Below are 22,608 nucleotides of genomic sequence, written 5' to 3'. Positions count from 1 at the left end.
GTCTGAATTTCTTTTTTATCTTAATTTATAAATGATGAAGAGAGAGAATATGAAAAGTGCAGGTTAGTGAAATTATATTTAATTTTCTGGTTCAAAGCGTACATTGAAACAATCTTGAATGTTTGGAGGTAAATATGAAAGTAATGGTTACAGTTGCTGTAAATCAAGTTCCTTAAGATTCTAGTTAAAAGTAGAAAGAGCAAGTTAAAGTGTGTGTGTGCATGTGTGTAATAAAACCCAATTTCTATTTGTAATAAGTTGAAGAATTCAAGTAGAAATTATGTTAGTTATTGTCAGGTAAAAAGAATATACAAGAATATATTCATGGGTTGAGAAATGGGGAGAGTGTGCCACCTGGTGGTTCTCAAAGGTATTTTAGTTACTATTGTTAGGGTTGCATTTCTATTTAAAATTAGATTTTTAAGAAAAAAGTTTGGAAAAGATAATTGTAGAAACTATCACTTTAAGGTCATTCTTTTAAAATTTTATTTTATGTATCTCTTGATTAGTAGACAGTTGTTAGATTCTAAGTGTAACAGACCCCAGATCATCCTCTCATATAAGAATCATTGGGGTTTAGATGATTTCTTATTTTTCCAAGTTCAAGTTTCCACGAAAAAGCATAGCTTGGGTGAGGAAATTTTATGTCTGTCTCCAGATTTCACTGTTGATATGTACATTCCACTAATACAACATTTTGCAAATAACAAGAACAAAATTTAGTTTTACCTTGGGTTGTGGATCACATTTTCATCTAATAAATAAGGTTCAAACGCTCTTACAATACTTGCTGACTTCTTATGCTAGCATATCTATTGCATGTAAGTTTAATGTCTTAGAAAACAGAAAGTCCTTTATTTACAGTCAATGATTTATCTTGGATTTTGCCATGGATTTTCTGAATAGCTAGATAAATATTTCCATGTAATATTATTTGATAGTTCTTTCCAAATTGGCTTCTGTGTTCATATTTTTTCTTATTTTAAGATCATCTTATTTATTCTTCACAATTTAATTGGTTTTACATTACATTTTTATTTTATTAAAAAATACAGTTCTGAATGATTAGCATAGAATTTACCACCCACATGACAAATCAATGAATAAAATGGATTTTTACAGCTTGTCATTTGTAATTTCATAGATCCGAGATCAGCCTGTTGTTGGGCAGCTGATTCCAGACTGCTATGTAGAACTTGAGAAAATCATTTTATCAGAGCGTAAAAATGTGCCAGTTGAATTTCCTGTAATTGACCAGAAACGATTATTACAGCTTGTGAAAGAACATCAGCTGCAGTTAGATGAAAATGAGCTTCCTCATGCAGTTCACTTCCTAAATGAATCAGGTTTGTTTATTGCATATTCTTTGAAAGCTCTGCTGTAGTAATTTGTGAAAATGCACCTGAACCTTGTATAGAACTTACATTTAAAATTTAACAAAATATTGACAAAATTCTTTAATAGGTAACTGATTTGTTTTTCTTTTTGAAAGATCATCATGAGCATTGATGTTGATTCATGTTTTATGTCATAAGAGAAAAATTTAGAAATTATCTAAGGGCAGTAGTGGAACAGGTCTCTGAGCAGGAGTTAACACATGGGTTGTAGAACTTGACTGTACTATTCAGGACCTGTGAGACCCTATGTGGAGGCTATTTGTACACTGAAAAGAAGAATTATTATTGGGATGGTTTAACTTGGCACTTGGAGGATCAATGGTTGCCTGAGATGATGCAGCTACTGAGTGGCAGATCTTGCTCTGTTGCATAACATGTTGTCAGCATGACCTCACAGATGAAAACTCTTGAACAGACTTTGGTGCTAATTGTGTACTTGATCAATATAACCTTGCTAGAAATGTGTGAGTTGATTTGTAGTGCTCGGATAAGTGGTTGGGAAGTTGCTTTTGATCCCCAGATTCTGCTGTATGAAAAATAATCTTCATGTGGATTGAATCTGATCCATTCATTTCCTCATTGTTCTTAAACCAGTAGCTTCCTTTGATATTTTGTGTTTCTTACCTGTATTCGAAAATAAGATGTGCCTTTGTAGTATGTAATTAGAAAGCCAAAAATATTTATGAATTTCTATTTATTTCTAAATACATGCTCTTCAATGTATGGCTTTGTCTTAAATATGCTTAAATATGATCATTTTATATAGTTCAAAAGATAACTTTCTAAAATAACATTTGGATTTCAGGGCTTGGGAGCTGGGTTGCCTGGGTTCGGGTCTCAGCTCTGCCACTGAAGTTTACTTATCTGTAAAATGAGGAGGTTGGACTAGATTCTCTCTAAAGCCCCTTGATATTTGCATATTCTAAATTCCATGTTTCACTCTTGATTTTTACTCCAGGGGTTCTCCTTCATTTTCAAGACCCAGCCTTGCAGTTAAGTGACTTATATTTTGTGGAACCCAAGTGGCTTTGTAAAGTCATGGCCCAGGTTGGTATATTATATTTTTGTGGCATGGGATTAATGATTGAAAAAAACTACAAGTGACACCTAGAGCATTGAGTTTTATAGAGTTTGTGTTCAGTTAAGGTAGAAACTACTGTGAATATAGAAAACTGTAGAACAATTTGTGTAGAAGACTGCATAAAGAAGAACTTCATGAAAGAAGAGAAGGCATCTTAGAATTTACTTTAATCTCTTTGTTTTCAAGTCACAGACAGGTGTTTGTACTGCTCTGTTCCGTAGTACTTTTCTAGATCCTGATGATAGCTTTGGTTTGGTTATTGATATACTCAATTGAATGAAAGCTTTGTGAAAATCTTTGGGATAAGTACATATACGAAAATTGGGTTGATGAGCCTCTGAAACCTCAGTCTAGACAACATGGAGGAAAATTTTGACTCTTCAGTGGAATGTAAGGTCTAAATGCTTACAATTTTAAAAATTTTGAATAGTGGTGGTTATGGCTGTCTTTTCTCTATTTATATTTCATATGGAAAATTATTTCTTCTCCCAATAACAGTTACCAATGAGTTTATATTAATTAGCTATCATAATCCACCTCTATAGATTTGCCACAGAAAACCATTCAAACAGAACACACTAGCTCAGGATTCCTCAGTGTCAGCACTATTGACATTTTGGGCCAGATAATTCTTTGTTGTACATTGTAGGATGATAGCAGCATCTTTGGCCTCTACCCTCTAGATGCCAGTAGTACCTTCCCAGTATGACAAGCAAAAATGTGCCCAGACATTGCCAAATATTTTAGGATGCACAAAATCACCCTGGGTGAGAACAACTGCATCTGAATGAATCATGAATTGAAGTGAGCCTGGAGAGGGCGTCTCCAGCATGTGCACTCACTGGTGGCTATTTTGTTTATGAGTATAATTTTTTGAGTCACTAAAATGATTGTAGTTTTTTATGTTAGAAATCTCTCTTCTTCTTTTTTTTTTTTTTTTTTTTTTAGGTACGCGGGCCTCCCACTGTTGTGGCCTCTCCCGTTGTGGAGCACAGGCTCTGGACACGCAGGCTCAGCGGCCATGGCTCACGGGCCCAGCCGCTCTGCGGCATGTGGGATCTTCCCGGACCGGGGCACGAACCCGTGTCCCCTGCATCGGCAGGCGGACTCTCAACCACTGTGCCACCAGGGAGGCCCCAGAAAGCTCTCTTCTAATCAACTATAATGTTAATTAAATTCCCTCAGGTAATCTTGAATAGTAGTTCCTAAATTTCACCTAAGGAAGAATAAGAAAGATATTTTAAAGAGGGAATTCATTTGTGGCTAAATCCTATACCACAGAACTTGAGAATGTATTGAAACGTTGCAATTGGCAATTAATTGTAATGGGACAGTTATTACTATTCTGGCAGTTTTTATTATTATTATTATTTTTTGCGGTACGCGGGCCTCTCACTGTTGTGGCCTATCCCATTGCGGAGCACAGGCTCCGGACGCGCAGGCTCAGCGGCTATGGCTCACGGGCCCAGCCGCTCCGCGGCATGTGGGATCCTCCCGGACTGGGGCACGAACCCGCATCCCCTGCATCGGCAGGTGGACTCTCAACCACTGCACCACCAGGGAAGCCCGTCTGGCAGATATTTTTAAAGTAGATTTTCATCCTTCTGCACATATGCCATGGAAAGTGTGATTTTACTCATCTACCTAATGAGAATGGAGCCAGGAAGGTATAGTGGTCAAGAGCACAAGCTCTAGAGTCAGCATGACCTGTGTTCAGATCTCTCCTAAATCCTTACTCACTTTGACATTTCTTAATGTTTTAAGCTTTTGTTTCTTCACTTGTAAAATAAGGATAATAACAATATTATCTTCTACATTGCCTCCCTAGTTCAGTATAAGTGAATAGTAAGTTTTAGCAAAAGTTTATATTTGACCTATTTGGTAATTAAAGACTTATGATCTCAGGAAATGAAAAAATATCTTCAAAACTGTAAAGATGTATTCATGTAGTTTTGGAAAGTGTGCCAGGTATGGAGCTAAATAAAACAATATGTGTAGTTATATGCACTCTGTGTAGAAAAGGGAGTTTTAATTATACCCTGAAGATTTGTTGTTAGGTGGCACCTGTATCAGAAAATAACTGAACTCTGTATAGTCAAGAAAAGGCTAAAGTTGCACCAAAAAGTGATGTGTTTCCATGTAAATTGGGACTATTTAAAGTTGCACACATGTGGATAATATTAGAGTGGGTACATCTTATTCAATAGAATAACAAAGTGGTTTCCATCAGAATCACTATCTTTTTTTTTTTTTTAACGGTACGCGGGCCTCTCACCATTGCGGCCTCTCCCGTTGCGGAGCACAGGCTCCGGACGCGCAGGCCCAGCGGCCATGGCTCACGGGCCCAGCCGCCCTGCGGCATGTGGGATCTTCCCGGACCGGGGCACGAACCCGTGTCCCCTGCATCGGCAGGCGGACACTCAACCACTGTGCCACCAGGGAGGCCCAGAATCACTATCTTTTAACAGAAGCAAATTTCCATCATGATGCAATAAAATCCCTGAAGATACTATGGAGTAATTAAGTTGAAACTCCATGAAAGTTCTCATTAGCATAGTTATACTATTAGTTATACTATAAACATGTTAATTTAATTGAAAATTAAGTCAAGAATTTGAACAGCTCAAGTTATTTTGAAAGATAGATCTAAAGGGTCAGTAAAATTTCTTAATGTGAAAGATAAATGCCATCATTTTTATTTATGCGATATACTGAAATATGTCATTTTTATTAAGGTTTAAAGAGAATGAAAGCCATAAGTAATCACGTGAAGACAGAATGATCTGCCTGACACCAAACCAGCAAAAATAAATAGGGTTATTCACCTCCAAGTTAGTCATCAAGACAAGGGAAGAAATAATTTCATGGTGTAGAAGCTCTAATGAGCCCAGCCACCCTCTTTGTGCCCAGAGCTGTTAGGTCACTAAACTTATTAAAGTTTCCATCAACACACAGAGAAATTTGCAAAACTCATTTAACTATATGATAAAAGAGATATGAAAGGGACTTACTGGTAGAGTATTATAAAACTTGCATGGCAATTTAATCTTGATAAAAAGTTGTGTGAGAAATTTGGAAAATTTTCTTTCCTTGCACAAGGGCATAAGTTAGCCTTAGAAGTTACCAGGCTGAAGGAATAATAAGAGGTCTTTCAAAGGTGATAAAATTAAGATAAGGTTTCAGTTTTTTATTGCTATATAACAAAATACCCCAAAACCTAGCGTACACAAGTAAACTTGGAGTAAAACATCAACAGCTTATTGTTTCTCACTGTTCTGTGGGTTGACTGGGTTCAGCCAAGTGGTTCTGCTCCACATGGCATTGACAGGGGTCGTTCGCTTGGCTTCCTCATTGAGTTGGGCTGGAGAGTCCAAGAAGGCTACACTCACATTTTTGGTGTGTTGGTGCTCCTCCATGTGGTCTCTCATATATGCCTAGATCTCTTAAAGGCCAGGCCCAGAACTGGTAAAATGTCAGGTCTGCCACATTCTAGTGAGCAGAGCAACCACAAGTCTTGTTCAGGGAAATGGATGGATTCTATATCTTGAAGGATTAAGCAGCCCACATGTAGAGAGAGAAAAAATTAATGTGTCCATCTTTGGAAACTATCTGCTACAGATAGTGGTAGCGCAGCATAGATCTACTAAAAAAATCAAGCACAAACTTATATTTTAAAATCAGTTTGTCGGAGGCCGTGCTACGCCGAGCCCTGCGCGTGAACAGCTGCGGCAGGGGCAGCATCCAGCGGCGGTGCCAGCAGTTCCAGCCCGTTGCTTTACTTTTTAGCTGCACCAACGTAGTCATTATGCCGAAGAGAAAGTCTCCAGAGAATCCAGAGGGCAAGGATGGATCCAAAGTAACTAAACAGGAGCCCACCAGATGGTCTGCCAGGTTGTCAGCGAAAGCTGCTGCCCCAGAACCTGAACCTAAACCAAGAAAAACATCTGCTAAGGCCCTTATCCTGTGCATAGATCCTCACATGAGCCCTACTGAGAAAGAACTGGCAACAAAGGTTAAAAAAGGTGCTAAAGGGAAGAAGGAGGAAAAGCAAGAAGCTGGAAAGGAAGGCACAGAAAACTGAATCTGTAAACGAAAGAGAATGATTTGTCATGAAAATTGGGGTTGATTTTATGTACCTCTTTGGACAACTTTTAAAAGCTATTTTTACCGAGTATTTTGTAAATGCTAATTTTTTAGGACTCTACTAGTTGGCATACAAAAATATATAAGGATGGACATTTTACCTTCTCATAGTCATGATTTTTTGAGATTCCCATCATCCTTGAGTAAAATAAATACCAATTTAGTATAGGAAGCTGTCTGTAAAATTGATTCACCATTCCATGCACTTGCTTTAAAAATTTAGTCCTGTGCATACTGTGGTGTTTTTACTGTGTATTTGAATTTTTTCATGCAGTTTTTTAGAGCAATAATCAGTGGTGCTTTTGTACCTAGGTTTTATGTGATTTTAATGAAACATGGATAGTTGTGGCCACCTGCTGACTATTTATGGTTTAAAATAAAAGGTTTTCCTGTCTGCAAAAAAAAAAAAAGTAAATAAAATAAAATCAGTTTGTCTAAGTAAAATAAATTAAAATAAGTATACAATAATGTCTGACATATGAGAGGTTACTTATATGCTTTTCAAAGATTATCTCATTTAATTCTCAGAACAACTCTTTTAAATGGTACTTTATTAGTGCCCATTCTTGAAGATGAAGAAATTGATGGACAGAGAGGTTAAATAATTTATCCAAAGTTACATATTCAGGGAGAATTAGAGTTACGATTTCAAACCAAGTGGTTTGACTCCATATTCAGGGAGAATTAGAGTTATGATTTCAAACCAAGTGGTTTGACTCCAGTGCCTATGAACCTAACCCTAGGATAAAATGCTCCAAACTTTATTTTCCCCCAGTTCACGAATTCAGCAGTATTTATTCAGCACCTAATGATGTTTCAGATATTGTTCTGGTGCTGGGGCGATAGCAGTAGACAAAACAAGTTTCCTGCATTCATGGAGTTGACGTTCAAATGGGAGGAAATAACCAAAACATGGATCCTTAACATGTTAGGTGGTACAGAATGCTACAAAGAAAATATAAAGTATGGCTGGGGGTAGAGAGTGAGTTTGTCAGACAGGTCTTAGCAACTTTAAAAACACTAAAACAGCAGTTTTCTTCACTACCTAAAGTGTAAGAGCAGTTTGGGCTATAAACTATACAATATGGAGGAAGTCCCAAATTATAGTTTTTATTATTTAATGACCCATTATACATTGCATTAGATATCATTATGTTCAATCAGTCATGTATTCATTGATTCAATGACGGTATACGTACAAAATAGAAACATAATGTTGAGTGAGACAAGTCCTCGGGCCTATGGATTTTACAGTCCAGTATTTTACCCAGCTACATGATAATGTAAATAATGTTTGTTCCTATTTAAGTATCCCTTAAACATTATAGATCTACTAAAGAAAATTAAGCACAAATCTCTTTTGAAAATTGATTTGGCCAAGTAAAATGAATAGGAATATGTAGATAATGGCTAACATTTGAGGGCTTGCTATTTGCTAAAAATTGTTGCATGTATTTTGCATGTTTTATGTGTATCTTATTTTGTTCTCATGGCAATCTAAGAGACAGTCACTTTTATTATGTTACAGAGAAGGAAACTGTGGGTAAAGAAATTAAATATCTTTCCTAAGGTCACACAATTGGCAGTAGAGCCTGGATTTGAACCTGAGTTCTTCTGAACTTATATTTTTAATTGTTATGATGATGATCGAAGCTCAAAGTATGATCTCCACATTAGAATCATCAGTTTCTTGTTAAAAAAGCAGATTCTCAAGCCTCATCTCAGACCTACTGATCCAGACTGAGTGGAGTCCAGTGAAATTCAGGGGTTACTTACTTTGTTTGAGAATCACTGAAATGTGCTAAGCTACCTCTCTTCTCGCTGATGGAAACCATCTCCTATTATATAAATGTAAAGTAACATTTCTATTGCAAACCTGTAGTGGTAACACAGTCTGGAAGATAATTTCCCAAGGAATATACTATTGATGAGACTGTAACAAGGATGTGGGGTACTGGATTGATGTGTTAATTGGAGTTGGGGAAGGCTTGTGGTTCATTGGTTTCAGAGGATCTCCAGAATTTCTGATCTGAATTAACTCCCTTAATTTAATAAAATTTTTTTTGTGTGTGTAGGGAGTACATGCCCCACTGGGCTTCTAGGCTACCTGGCTGCTAGCTAGAGAAATTAGGTCCTGTGTTGTACTTGACAACATTAAAATTGTTTTAATCATTTTTACTGAGCACAGGAAATGTTTTAAATTCAAAACTTTCCAGAAAATAAATTTTAGTGATTATGTATAAGTTTAAATCTTTCAGATTTTGACAGTGAAAGTGGAGGGCTGTCCAAAACATCCTAAGGGAATTATTTCACGTAGAGATGTGGAAAAATTTCTTTCAAAGAAAAAGAGATTTCCAAAGAACTACATGTCACAGTACTTTAAACTCTTAGAAAAATTCCAGATTGCCTTGCCAACAGGAGAAGAATATTTGCTGGTTCCAAGCAGGTAAGCCAAAACTTAAAATTTTATTACCCTATGGAAATTCACCATATATTATATGGTTTTAGTAGTCAAAGTAACTTTGGTCTGTGATAAATGTACTAACTTTTTTCTTCTTGTGTAAACTTCGTACTGAAGTATAACATTTTCTTTTAATGAAAACACTAAATTTGACATTTAAAGATACAGTAAATGACTGATTTTATGTATATAATTACTATTTGATTTAGCACTGCCTAATTTATTTAATAAAGATTAATAGTGGAGATAAGTCTCTGTGTGTGTGTGTGTGTGTGTGTGTCCTTACATGGTACTGGAAGAGTTATTACGCAGATTCTGGGGATATAATGAGTTTTCAACATAGTCTTAAAATAATTTATGGCTGTGAATTTTCAGAGGTATGGGCAACACAATGGAGGCCTAAGTTATAGCCCTGTACTGTAGAAATTCTTACTGCTTTATAAGCACCTGGGAAATGTTATAAAGTAATATGACATTGAAAAGTGCAAATTGCATTGGTTGATGGATGGTAACTAATTCTAAAAATAGATATAACTCTTTTCTAGGACATGAATTTTTTTCAAGTTTTACATAATCCCTTTACTCGTCTATGCATAACGAACTGTAATAATTTATTTATAGTATAAATAAGATTATTGAAAAAATTTCATGCATCTACATCTGATCATGCATTTGAATTAATTAACCATTACATTTTGAGTAGGAAGAGCATGTAGCGAAAGAACATTATAAAAAGTGCAATTGCTTAGAATATTTATCTTCAATTCATTGATTTCAAGTAGTAAAGCACTTTGGTCAACATGATTGGGTATTTTATGAAGCTGTATAATGACAGTGTCCTTTTATCTTTAGTTTGTCGGACCACAGACCTGTAATAGAGCTTCCCCATTGTGAGAACTCTGAAATTATCATTCGACTGTATGAAATGCCTTATTTTCCAATGGGCTTTTGGTCGAGATTAATCAATCGATTACTTGAAATTTCACCTTACATGCTTTCAGGAAGAGGTATGTATTTAATGAAGAATTAATATTTAGAGAAGTTAGGAGGAAAGCATATTAAAATTAATGTCATTTTCCCAGAGTTTACTTGTTTGAAAGGCAGCTGAAAATCAGAAAATAAGCTCAAAAGACCTCAGAGTGACCAATATAAAAACATACACTCAAATAAATTCATGCAATTTGTTAAGAAGAAAATTCCTCAAAGCCCATGTGTGCTTATTTTAGACACATTTACAATGCCTATGACTATCTCGCTTTGCAAGCCAAAGCAGACTAGAAGTAGCAATTTTAAAAGGTGAAATTAGTAAGCATCATTTGTTTAAACACACCCACCCAACCTACACATACACACAAACATACACACACACACACACACACACGTGCGCTCAAAGAAAAACTAGGAATGGCCACCACTGCAGTCAGGGAGTTTTATTTAACAGTGTAACAGTTCCTGACCATTCAGACCATTCTGTGTAGGGACTATAATTGCTCTATTCTGCTGCACAATCCCTGAGGGGTTTACAAAAAGAATAAAAATGGGTGTTTATAATGCTAGCTCTTCCTCCTGGAAGAAAGAGAGATCTTAGTGCTCCAAAGGGAAAATATAATTTTTTATGTGCTTAAAAATCAGCTTTATGGAGGTGGTACTGTATTCTGAAGTAAACCTTATGTTGCTTGCAGTTAATCGACATATAGAAAGTTACATCACATCAAAGTGTTGGTTTTAGCATGACCACCAACCTCTTTTTAAAAGTTATGGGAACTTATTTATGATTCTCTTTCTTCATCTATTACACATACTAAACTACTTAACACCATGAACCTGAAATCTATCTTAGGTTGTATACTGGGCATTTTATTTACTTCATTCCAAAATTGAGGATAAAATATTTAATATTATATTTAATAGATATGGATGGGGACTCATATCATTAACGATTCCAGTACTTTCCTTCAAAACAAATATATCTCTCTTACTGTCATTTGTGGTGTGTGCAGTGAATTTTTCCCCTTTAATTTATGGAGCCGCTAATAATTAATGGCTATATGTGGGTTCATTTAAACTTCTTTCAGAACGAGCACTTCGCCCAAACAGAATGTATTGGCGACAAGGCATCTACTTGAATTGGTCTCCTGAAGCTTATTGCTTGGTAGGATCTGAAGTCTTAGATAATCACCCAGAGAGTTTCTTAAAAATTACAGTTCCTTCTTGTAGAAAAGGTAAGGAAATTAATTAAAAACTTTGAATTGTACCACTAAAGAAATCTAAACTTTTTAAAAAAACTTTATAGTTTTGTGACAGAATAAGGTTCTTTCCAGTTTTGTGACAGAATAAGGTTCAGCTAGGGTGTTGATGAAGTCTTCTTTGGATTATGTAGGCTGTATTCTTTTGGGCCAAGTTGTGGACCACATTGACTCTCTCATGGAAGAGTGGTTTCCAGGGTTATTGGAGATTGATATTTGTGGTGAAGGAGAAACTCTGTTGAAGAAGTGGGCATTATATAGTTTTAATGATGGTGAAGAACATCAGAAAATCTTACTTGACAACTTGATGAAGAAAGTAGAAGAAGGTATGTGTTGATACAACTTACAAATGTTTTTAAGTGATCCTTTCAATATTTGTGAAGTGAGGTTTGAAATAAATGTAAAAATTATTCTTATCCATAAGGGATGAGTTAGAGGATACTACATTCAATTGTAGTGACAGTTCAGAAAAATATGTTTATTACCCAGTAAGATCTTAAACTCTAGATTCAGAAAAAATGTTGGTTTGAGAGTTTGAATACTGGCTATTGAGCAACATAACCTCATCTGTGAAATAAGAGTACTGACCAAAACTACCTCATAGAATTGTTATGAGGATTAAAATAGATGATACATGGAAGTAACTTAGCAATGATAACCATAGGCTAAGTGCTCCAAGAATGTTGTAAAAGTAAAGAATATATAATTTCCTAGTCATGTATCAATAGTCTAAGGCAGTTCTGAATCCTACTTTCTAGTGAGTGAACCTAGGAATGAGTATTTAAAATTCCTAGTAGATAGGTATTAATTCAACTTTTAAAACTTTCTCAGAGTTTCTAGAGAAAAATAAGATTGGTAAGAAAACCTTAAAGAGTGATTAGAAATCATAGAAAATATGTGATTATTTCTGTAAATCAAAAGGACAAACTTATGTACAACCTTAATAGTTTACCTTTAAAAAAAAATGTTTTATGTACTTCTCAGGAGACCTCCTAGTGAATCCAGACCAACCAAGGCTCACCGTTCCAATATCTCAGATTGCTCCTGACTTGATTTTGGCTGACCTGCCTAGAAATATTATGTTGAATAATGATGAATTGGAATTTGAACAAGCTCCAGAGTTTCTTTTAGGTAACTATTTTTGTTGATTTGAGAATAAAAATTAGAGTGCAGCTTTTATTTATAATCTAGAAAATATTTACATATAATTATATTGTCATAGCTTTTAGTGTCTTCATATATTTTTTGTAATGTTTTTCCTTTGGGATAATATATTTTAAAGTAATATCATGTTGGGACTTCCCTGGTGGTCCAGTGGTTAAGTTTCTGCACTTCCACTGCAGGGGGCGCGGATTTGATTCCCTGGCCAGGGAGCTAAGATCCTGCATGTGGCACGACACAGCCAAAAAAAAAACCCCAACACTTTTGTAGGCTGCGTTTGAGTTGAGGATGGGACCACCATGGAAGCACACATATTTATGAAATATGTCCTTGCATTTGCTTTAATTTTCAGTGATAGGGAAGGCATTTAGGAAGTTTTCAGTTGAGTAATGCAGCCATTTTTCAGTCACAAAAAGAATAAGTAAAGGAAGAACACCTCTAAGTAGTCATTGTAGCAATTTTGTTGCTAAGTATGACAATCATAAATTTTCATTAAAATATTCATAAAAAGCCAATTTGAGATTAAAAATTCAGAAGCATTAAATTGGTAATGTACTCAAGTTCTAAACATTGCTGAGAATACTTGGGAGCTATGGAGAGTATTGAGTTGATTTAATGTAAAGTATTTGAGGACAATTCTGACTTTACTTTGTGGAGTATTTGTTGTTGTTATGTGTGTATACATTTTATTTTAATTAAATTTCCACAGAGAGAATGACTAGACGATGTGTCAGGATATTAATATTATTAACAAACAATGTCCAAAATTTGAGATATGACATGTAGGGGTAAATAAACTCCTTTGTACCTTTATTCTTTACATTGATTGGGAAATTTTGAATGATGTTAAATGCCTTTGCATTCTGAGAGTGAATATATTAGTAATAGTAGGCTAATGCAAAATGCTGAATTGTTAACACTGAATCTTAGATCATAACCAACACCAAACTTGACTTGTGATTTGAAAGATACAGACAAGTACCAGACATACTATTTTCTTTCTCTGAAAGAGTCTCAAGCCATCAGATACAGCTCCCCCAAATATACCCTTTTAGTGCACTAAGTTGTGTTTCAGATTAATGGACATGTTTTGAGCAGTGTTATGTAGAAATGTTCAAAAAGTTCACTTTTGAAGCACCTGTGTTTTTCCACCAGTTTTACTGAGGTATAATTGACATATAGCACTGTATAAGTTCAAGGTGTACAGCATAATGACTTGACTTACATGTACGGTGAAACGATTACCACAGTAGCTTTAGTGGACATCCATAATTGCATATATATAAAAAATGAAGGAAAAAGAAAGAAGTATTTTTATTCTTGTGATGAGAACTCTCAGGATTTACTCTCTTAACCACTTTCATACATAACCTACAGCAGTGTTAACTGTAGTTATCATGTTGTACAGTACATCCCTAGTAATTATTTACCTTATAACTGGAAGTTTGTACCTTTTGACCACCTTCAAAAGCACCTGTGTTTTATATTCTTTAATTATGCAGATAGGAAAATGTTTATAAGAGTACTCCCCTTCTCTAGCCCCATTTCCCATAAACTCATATATTCCATGTTTATTTATTATACAAAAAGCAATCTAGGTCAGGGTTTCTCAACCTCTGCACTGATGCTGTTTGGGACTTGATAATTCTTTGTTATGAGGGGTGTCCTGTGCATTGCAGGGTGTTTAACAGCGTCCTTGGCCGCTACCCACTAGATGTCAGTAGTATCTCCTCACCCAGTCTCAGATTTGACAATCAAAACTGTCTCCAAACACTGTCAAAGGTGGGGGCTGGGGATAGGGAGCAACGTCACCCTAGCTGAGAGCCACTGATCTGAACAAATCAGATAAATCCTTCTAAAAACCTTTTACAATCAGAAACACCCTGGTATCTTTATGCTGGGATGATCTGGGGGAGGTCATTCATCTCCCTCCCTTCCGCATTTTCTTTGTGGGACAGGAGTGAATTTTAGGGTTCAGTTAACCCTTTCCTTCCCAGATAGCAGTTACTATTAGGCAGTGACTAATATGACACATATTAATAGATTTGTGAATATTAGTAGACTTGTTTTTGTAAATACAGTTGACCCTTGAACAACACAGATTAGAACAGTATGGGTCCACTTATCTGCAATTTTTTTTTCAATAAATACAGTACCTGTATTTTTATTTTACAGATCTTTAACTAAATGTAGGGAAAAGTTTGTGTTCAATTAGAGACTATAGTGTGTGAAATCAAAAGAACTAGGGTTTGAGTCCTGATTGTATCTAAACTGTTTTCAGCTTCCTTTCCTTGGGTGAGACATTTTTCAGTTCCTTTGTTTTTGAGGCAGAGACAGCAGTGTGCAGATTTTCCACTGCACTCGGGGCTTCTGCATTCCTAACCCCATGTTGTGTGTTGTGCAAGGGTCAACTGAATATTTTAAAATACACATATATGGGGTTTTGTTTGTCTATCTGAAGAGTTATGGGAGGGGGTACATTTCCTCTTTAAGGGACTATTTTTCCAGAGAGCCACAATAGAAGATACTTCAGTGGTATTATGTGTCAATTTTTTCACACCTTTGTGTCACAAGTACACAATAGCAGTCCTTAACTTTATTTTTCCTCTTAGTTACCTGAAGGGTACGACAGCCCATACTCCAATTTAATATGGCAGTGATTATGAAATAGGGAAGGGCTTTAAAAAATTAGAAATCTCTACTACTCCCACCTGAAAATTTTATGTTTCCCTAGAGTGTATTTCTTTTCTCTGCTCATTAATTTTTTTCTTTATTGTCAGTGTTTGTTCAGATTGAAGGGAATTAGAGCAGGATATGTCTATTATTTAAGTCTCCATCTCTTCTTGTCTCCCTTCCCCCTCCACTTGCTTTCCTTCTCTTTTCCTTCTTCTATTTGCCCAATCCTGTTTTGAATCCAATACTTAACTGTTACTATAGCCTTTGTTTCCCCCTGAAACTCCATCTTAGTTCATGGAGTAGAAGAAGGAAGAAAAAGCATTAAAGGAGACTTCATTCAGTGAAACTAGTGGGTCATATTTATCTTTGAAACAGATGTAATTACAAAAGATACAATTTATTGAGTTTTCCTGCTTGCACAGGTTAACCTAAGTGCTTTGTACTTTCTTTTCAAAAGGTGACGGCAGTTTTGGATCTGTTTATCGAGCGTCCTATGAAGGAGAAGAAGTGGCTGTGAAGATTTTTAATAAACATACATCACTTAGACTGTTAAGACAAGTAAGAAATGCAACAGTATTATTACATTAAGTCATACATTGTTAATCTCCTGGAACTCTTGTTTTGCATGCATTTGTAATTACCGTATTTTCCCTCAAAGTTTACTAGAGTTTAGTTATGAAATCCTACTTTTGTCCTTTCTTTATGGAGTGAAATAGCTTACTCCTGTTGAAAAACAAAGACAGTATTCTGAGAATTTTTGTTCCAGGCTTTACAAGCACAGAAGAAAAGAGGGTACCTTTTTTGCATTTTTGTAATTCAAAGGAACCAAAATCCATACAACAGTAGTCCATTTAAACACTTCTCTTGGCCTCAGTTAAGTCACACGTTCTTTTCTCTGCAGGCACCAATGTTCAGGGCAGTACTGTTGCTGATTGGCTTAGGCCTGTGTTATTGAACCAATCACTGTGATAATGAGCAGGGTATTATTTAAAATATCCCCACCTTTCCCTGAAGCTGAGATTGGGGTCAGTTCCCCTTAAAGTTCATGGGCTGCTTGGCTGAGGGTTGGATACCTCAGCAAAAGTCAGGGTACTGTTAGGAAGAGTGAAAGTTGATTGAATGCATAACCAAGAGTGGTCACTCCAGTACCCTCTCTTGTTTTGAATACTGGTGGGGATTTATTTCTTTTTTCTGAGTCCTAACAGTAGGGATGAGTGAGGGAGACAGGGTGACAGGAGAGATAAAATCCATGTGAATTCTGCAGTCTTACACCAGAACTCAACCATATTTTTGAATTTATTCTTTCTTATTTTTTCTTGATTTATTAAAAAAAATTGTGCCTGAATCTGAATCTAAATAACTTATATAAACAAAAAAAATACAGTTGCAATATATTAGTTACTCTGAATAATGAAAATAATTTCATGTCTGTGTAAAATATCCTGGAGTAATTTTGATTATTAGTACCAAAAATTACACTGTAGCTCTAGGAATAAGCTAATAAATATTTTGTATATAATATTTTGTAAGTCAGTGAACCAAATCTGAGCACAATCTCTTTCTATCTGTAGGCAGTTTGTTGTATTAATTGTAATTTTTCAGTCTTGATCATTAGTCTTCAATATGTTTCAAATTTTATGTAATGTGCTCAGGGAACCTTGTTGGAAATCAGAACACTAGAAAGGTTTATGGGACTGATTAGTGTATGGGCAGCTAGGTGAACCAAGGAAATAGTAGAAGAAATAGAAACAATGGAGTGTGTGTAATATGCCTCTTTCGAAAAAAAGAAAAGGAAAGGAAAACACTTGTATTCAGTGCTGCATTTTAAGGGTCATTCTACCTGTGGTCATGAATCGGGGCTGATCTGTTACACTCTTTTTGTTCCTTTCTCTTTGCAATCAGTGAGCTGTTTTTCTAGGATAGGAAATTTGGATTAGGCTCCAGTCTGTGCTTATGAAAGAAAACAAAGCTAACTTGACTTGTTCTCATCAGTTTTAGCCAACTGAGCTAATCAGACATAGAAGAAAAAAAGATTTTTATCTACTAAGGAAGTATGATTGCAGTCTGAAGTCCGTGTTCTTGAAAAATCCCCTCTCAGGGCGTTGAGCCTTTATTCTTCAGCTTGCAGAATTCTTCACACATCAGTCTCCTGATAAATGCAGTTGGCACTGATACTCATCTTTGAAGCTGGTTGTTAAGAAGCAGAGCTTCTGCAGAAATCATAATTTAAAACATGAATCAGGGATTCCCTGGTGGCTCAGTGGTTGGGAGTCCGCCTGCCGATTCGGGGGACGCGGGTTTGTGCCCCGGCCCGGGAGGATCCCACGTGCCGCGGAGCGGCTGGGCCCGTGAGCCATGGCCTCTGGGCCTGCGGGTCCGGAGCCTGTGCTCCGCGGCGGGAGGGGCCACAGCAGTGAGAGGCCCGCGTGCCGCAAAATCATAAAAAACAAAAACAAAAAAACATGAATCAGTTTAATACCACATAAGCTATAAATTTCAACTAAATACAGTTTCAGAGTAGAGTGAAATATACAGAATAACATGTATGGAATTCAAAACAACAGTATCATGAAACAGGTTGTAAAGTCTCACCAGATGTGGCCTAGGAATCAAATTGGAGACGTTTCTGTTCCAGGTAACTTCTTGGATTAGAGAGAGGTGTTGCACCTGGTGATTGCTTTCTTTAGTAAGGGTGGTCCAAGGCAGGTCACTCTGAGGAAGTAAGAGTTTTGAGCTAAGATCTGAATGGCAAGAAGACTTTAGCTGTGTGAAGGGTGAAGGGATTTCTAGGCAGAGGGATCAGCAAGGGCAAAGACTCTGTGGCTGGAAGGCAGGAGCTGGGTGTGTGCGGTGCTGGGGATTTAATGAACACCAGTGTGGCAGAAGGGTGGTGAATAAGGAAGAGAGAGAAAGGAGATGAGGTTTGAAAGATGGGCTAAGGCAGATCGGGTCAGGCCGCAATGGCTGTTTAAGTTCATGGGATCTTAATCTATTGGGTTGGCCAAAACGTTTGTTTGGGTTTTTCTGTAACACCTTGTGGAAAAACCCAGACGAACTTTTTGGCCAACCCAATAAAAGTAACAGGAAGTCATTAGAGAGTTTCAGGCAGGGGCAATGCCAGACATTTCTTTAGACTTAGACATTTCTCTCCAGAAAACTCTCTAGTCATTAAACCAGAGATAATAGGCAGGTTGTACCTCACATGCCTCAAAGTGCAGTTGATTAGTAGTGGCTGCTCAGGATGTTGGGCTGAGAAGGATTCTGTGGCTAAGGAGGATTCAGTAGGCAAGACTGACATGACCTATTAGTGTGCCACAATAGGACAGTGTCCTGTCCTAGCATTAAATGTTCCAGTAAAGCAGAGCAAACGGAAAAAGAGAACTTAAAATTTTAATTCAGAATATGGTTGCAAAACCAGTGGTTTAACTCTGAAAATGTGGAAAATGTAAAAAAGCTCAAAGAAGAAATGGAAAGTTTGCTATAATCCAGTCACTCAGGGAAAAGTGCTCCAAGTGTTGATGGGCTTAAGGAAGGAGACACTTGGGTAAAAGCTGATTGTCTATGACTCTGAAATGATTCTTGACTTTGCAGGAGCTGGTGGTGCTTTGCCACCTCCACCATCCCAGCTTAATATCTTTGCTGGCAGCTGGGGTTCGTCCTCGAATGTTGGTGATGGAGTTAGCCTCCAAGGGTTCCCTGGATCGCCTGCTTCAACAAGACAAAGCCAGTCTCACCAGAACGCTGCAGCACAGGATTGCACTACATGTGGCTGATGGTCTGAGGTAATAGATTAGGTCATGCTGTTTTCTATTCAGGGCATGATGAGTGTGAGCCCAAAATTACTCTCAGACTTTGAGAAGAGCGCTTCCCTGTAACAATGTGTCCTGGTAATATTTCACAAACTATTTGGTGTAAAACTACCATTTCCCTGATCAGATTTTATAATTTCATAAAATAAGAGTAGGAAGAGCGTGCAGATCTCATAGCTAGCAGAATTACAGTTGGAACCCAGGAGGCCTTCTCCAGAGCCCATGATCTTAACCCTGTATTGACCTACCTTCCCTAAAAAAATATAGGTAAGGCTTCAAAGTATCAAGGAAAGTGTCAGTTATCATGGGTAATTCTAATGAGGAAAGATGAGGCCATATTTCTGAAGGGGACTGGAGTGATTTGAGTTGGGTTGTCCTGTGAGACCATAGTGTGTCTCAGAGGTGCACCCAGTCCCGCAGCCAGATGGCATCCGGACAGAGCCTTGGAGGGTGGAAAGGCCATGGCCTTTGGAGACAGAGGGACTGTCCACACACTTGCTTTGATTTTATATCTCTGATTCTCTCTTTCTTGTAGTCTCTAAACTGTGCCTAATACTTAGTGAATAGTGTTTCGAGTTCTTCTGTAATAATTGAAGACATCCCAAGTCAAACTCTTGATTTCCCCCTTTTCCACTGCTCTCCATCTCTGGTCACCCAGTTGTGTCACCTTGGAATCATCCTTTAGTCCTTCCTTTCTCTCACATCCCACAGCTCATCCTTCAGCAAATGTCTTTAGCAAACATATCTCAATGCAGCTCCTTCTCCTAACTTCTCTCCCTCCCAGCAGTGTCTAAGCTGCTGTCATCTCTTCTTGCCCAGCTGGTCTCCCTGCTTTCACCTTTGCCCCCCAGATAACCTGCTTTTCACACAGTAGCCAGAGTGATCATTCTAACATGGAAGTTGGATCACATCTTTCTCCTGTTATCAACCCTCTCCCACCTCACTCTGATCACTGTGCTCAGCCACTCGCCTCCCCGAGGCTTCTGGAATATGCCAGAGACTTTATACCAGCTATTCTCTTGGCCAGAATGTCGAACCTCCAGATATCCTCTTGGCTCACTTCTCATTTCATTCAGGTTTCTCCTCAGGGAGGGTGTCCCTGACTACCTTGTGTCTCTTTGGCACCTGTAGCACTTATCACTGCCAGGTATTCTTTATGTTTTTATTTTAAAAGTTTGTTTATTGTCTGTCTTTGCCACCAGAATCTAAGTGCCACGATAGCAAGGATTTTTCCTCTTGTTCACCGTTGTACCTCAGCACCTAGAACGGTGCGTTCTCATTACACATGTTGCCACTGGGGAGAGAGGGAGGAAGGAAGGAAGACAGTGCCTGGTGCATGGTAGCCACAAAGTGGATGCAAATTTCCTTCTCTTCCTTTCCTTCTTAAATAGTGTCTATTCCTTTTGAGCAGTATCCAGAAATGTAAATGGAATGGATGGTAAGGAGAACAAACACTGATCACAAACAAATAAAACTAAACTATTGATATATACGATATAACTATTAATACTGTATAGGGGATATAATAGGAGAATAAAATGAGTAGATTTCCTTTCCTGAAAGAGTCCGGAAGCTATTGAAAAACACAGATTATTATATGAAACAGGAATGCAAAGATTTGGATCTGGGTTGCTACATCCACTTTTGAACACCAGGGGGAACTTTGTACTAAATTAATCTAGATAAAGGGCAACTATGTCTTATGTATTTCAAAAGCTGTATTGGTCATTTTCCTTGATTAAACCGACTCCAGGTCCTGGTTTTTCCCTAAATCTTCCACATAATTCCCAAAGTCCTTATTTATAAAATGAATAATTGATTTTTTAAAAAATTCATCACTGTTTGAAAGACCTCATCCCTTAAATAACTTGAAGACCTTACTTAAAATAACAAATCCAGCAGTTTCTGTTAAAGTAAGTGAAATCTCATCATATTTTCCTATCATTTGCCTGATTTGTTCTCAGCATAATGCCAAGGGAGCTTTCTGGGTCTTGTGCTACAAGAGGCTAGTAGATTTCAGTAGCAATTGATCTTCTCCTAGCACTAAGTATTTAAAAATCTCAGCCCAAATATATTTTAGCACAGAGCTATAACTATGGAGGTAGAAAGAGACAATAAAGTCGCATGCCTCTGCGGTCCCTTAAATGATGGCGCTGTTTAGAGTGACATACAGGAACTTTCTTCATGTTACATATTTTCTCTTTTGCAGTCTTGCCTTCAGCTATTAGTTTACACCTCTAACTGTCTGATGCTTTGAGTTCTTTATTATAATTCTCAACTACCTTTGAAGATATGGTCACCTATATTTCCCATAAGCTTCTGTGTTTCAGTATGTTCAAAATTGAATTTGCTTTCTCTTTTTCCTTCCACCATGAATCTGTTCTTTATCTTGTATCTCCCATTTGCCAACAAAGGTCTTCGTAGTCACATCCAGAGCAACCCCCTCTCCCACAAAAGTAAGTACTCATTTGTCCGCCAGGTCCTTGACTGTTTTACATCATCTTTTTAATTGATTAATTTATTTTTATGCCACTACTGCTGACTTGGTCCGGTACCTCTGGTGAACTATCAGAACATTTCTGATATTATATTCTTCTAAAATAAAAATCTAATTATCCTTGAAATTCCCTGGCATTCCAAGTTATCTGCAGAATACATCTAAACTCCTTGGCCATAGCGTCAAAACTCTTTATGTATCCTCTAGTCTGCCTCTCCAGCCTCCTCCCATTCCACTGCCCTCGTTCTAACCATGCTGAAGGGCTTGACTTCTCACTGACATCCATGTCTGTCTTTGCATTTGTCATTCCTGTCTTTTCAAAAAATTGTCTGCCTAGAGAACTCATTTTCCTCTAGAATTTGCTCACATACCATCTCCACAATGATGTCTGACTGCATCATGAAGAGTTGGTTTGGCTAACATATGTTTCTTGAGTCTCCATGCAGGACTTTGTGCTGGCTGCTGAAGAAGGAAAGATAGGGATTATATTGCTCTTATCAAGTTTTAAAACTTATAGTCTAGTGGGAGAGTCTGCTTTGCTATCTGTACCTTTGTGCTTTTCTTCCTCTGGCTTCCCTAGCATTTGGTACTCATCACATTTCTGCAACCTTATTTGAGCACCTGTCTCTCCTAGATTGTGGCCCCTCAAGAGCAGGGAGACAAAGATGACGTTATATCCCCAGTGACTGTCCCTCATAGATGCCCGATATATATTTGTTAAATGAATGAAGGCATTCTATTTTTAGAGTAATTCTCTTTAGGATGAGATAAAGTTTACTTTAAGTTATACGAGTTTCTTAGCAACATTGATGATAATCACAATTTAAAAATGACTAGTTGAGTTTAGACCAGTTTGTTTTAATAAAATATTTGACAATGCTCGCTGTCATGTAATACATAAATTATGGCTGAATTATTCTTAGTAAGACAAGATCTGTACCTGTTAATATTTTGAAAGCTATTCTGCTATTCTATTAAAAGCTATTAAAACTGCAATTTTAAGATTAAATTCTATAACTGAACATTTTAACTAATCCAGATAATCTTTCTCTCCCACTGACATAATTTCAAATTAAGTTTAACTAATTTTTTTTAACCTTTGGAAAGTATTCCGAGAGAGTCTGTATTCTATAAATA

The 22,608-nt window shown here is 37.0% G+C and overlaps 1 protein-coding gene and 1 pseudogene across 7 annotated transcripts in view; both read left to right on the top strand.

The window, feature by feature from the left end:
- Positions 1 to 22,608, top strand: part of LRRK2 (leucine rich repeat kinase 2) — a 153,718-nt gene that overhangs the window by 97,581 nt on the left and 33,529 nt on the right. For 6 of the 7 annotated variants that reach the window (XR_004528996.2, XM_033866912.2, XM_073788830.1 and 3 more), the window contains 9 exons: positions 1,145 to 1,346; positions 2,356 to 2,444; positions 8,880 to 9,067; positions 9,935 to 10,089; positions 11,158 to 11,304; positions 11,463 to 11,654; positions 12,313 to 12,459; positions 15,623 to 15,723; positions 18,757 to 18,947. Coding sequence is in view for 6 of the 7 variants with exons in the window: in XM_033866912.2 (XP_033722803.1) it covers positions 1,145 to 1,346; positions 2,356 to 2,444; positions 8,880 to 9,067; positions 9,935 to 10,089; positions 11,158 to 11,304; positions 11,463 to 11,654; positions 12,313 to 12,459; positions 15,623 to 15,723; positions 18,757 to 18,947 (1,412 nt within the window). In the remaining variant the exon portion in view is untranslated. The remainder of the gene's footprint in view (positions 1 to 1,144; positions 1,347 to 2,355; positions 2,445 to 8,879; positions 9,068 to 9,934; positions 10,090 to 11,157; positions 11,305 to 11,462; positions 11,655 to 12,312; positions 12,460 to 15,622; positions 15,724 to 18,756; positions 18,948 to 22,608) is intronic. The other variant, XM_073788829.1, reaches the window with a different exon arrangement.
- LOC117314267 (high mobility group nucleosome-binding domain-containing protein 3 pseudogene) lies at positions 1,326 to 7,047 on the top strand (annotated as a pseudogene).

The sequence above is a fragment of the Tursiops truncatus genome, chromosome 11 (genome assembly GCF_011762595.2).
Source record: "Tursiops truncatus isolate mTurTru1 chromosome 11, mTurTru1.mat.Y, whole genome shotgun sequence".
In the NCBI taxonomy this organism is placed as follows: Eukaryota; Metazoa; Chordata; class Mammalia; order Artiodactyla; family Delphinidae; genus Tursiops; species Tursiops truncatus.
This window is presented reverse-complemented; position numbering and strand designations above follow the sequence as displayed.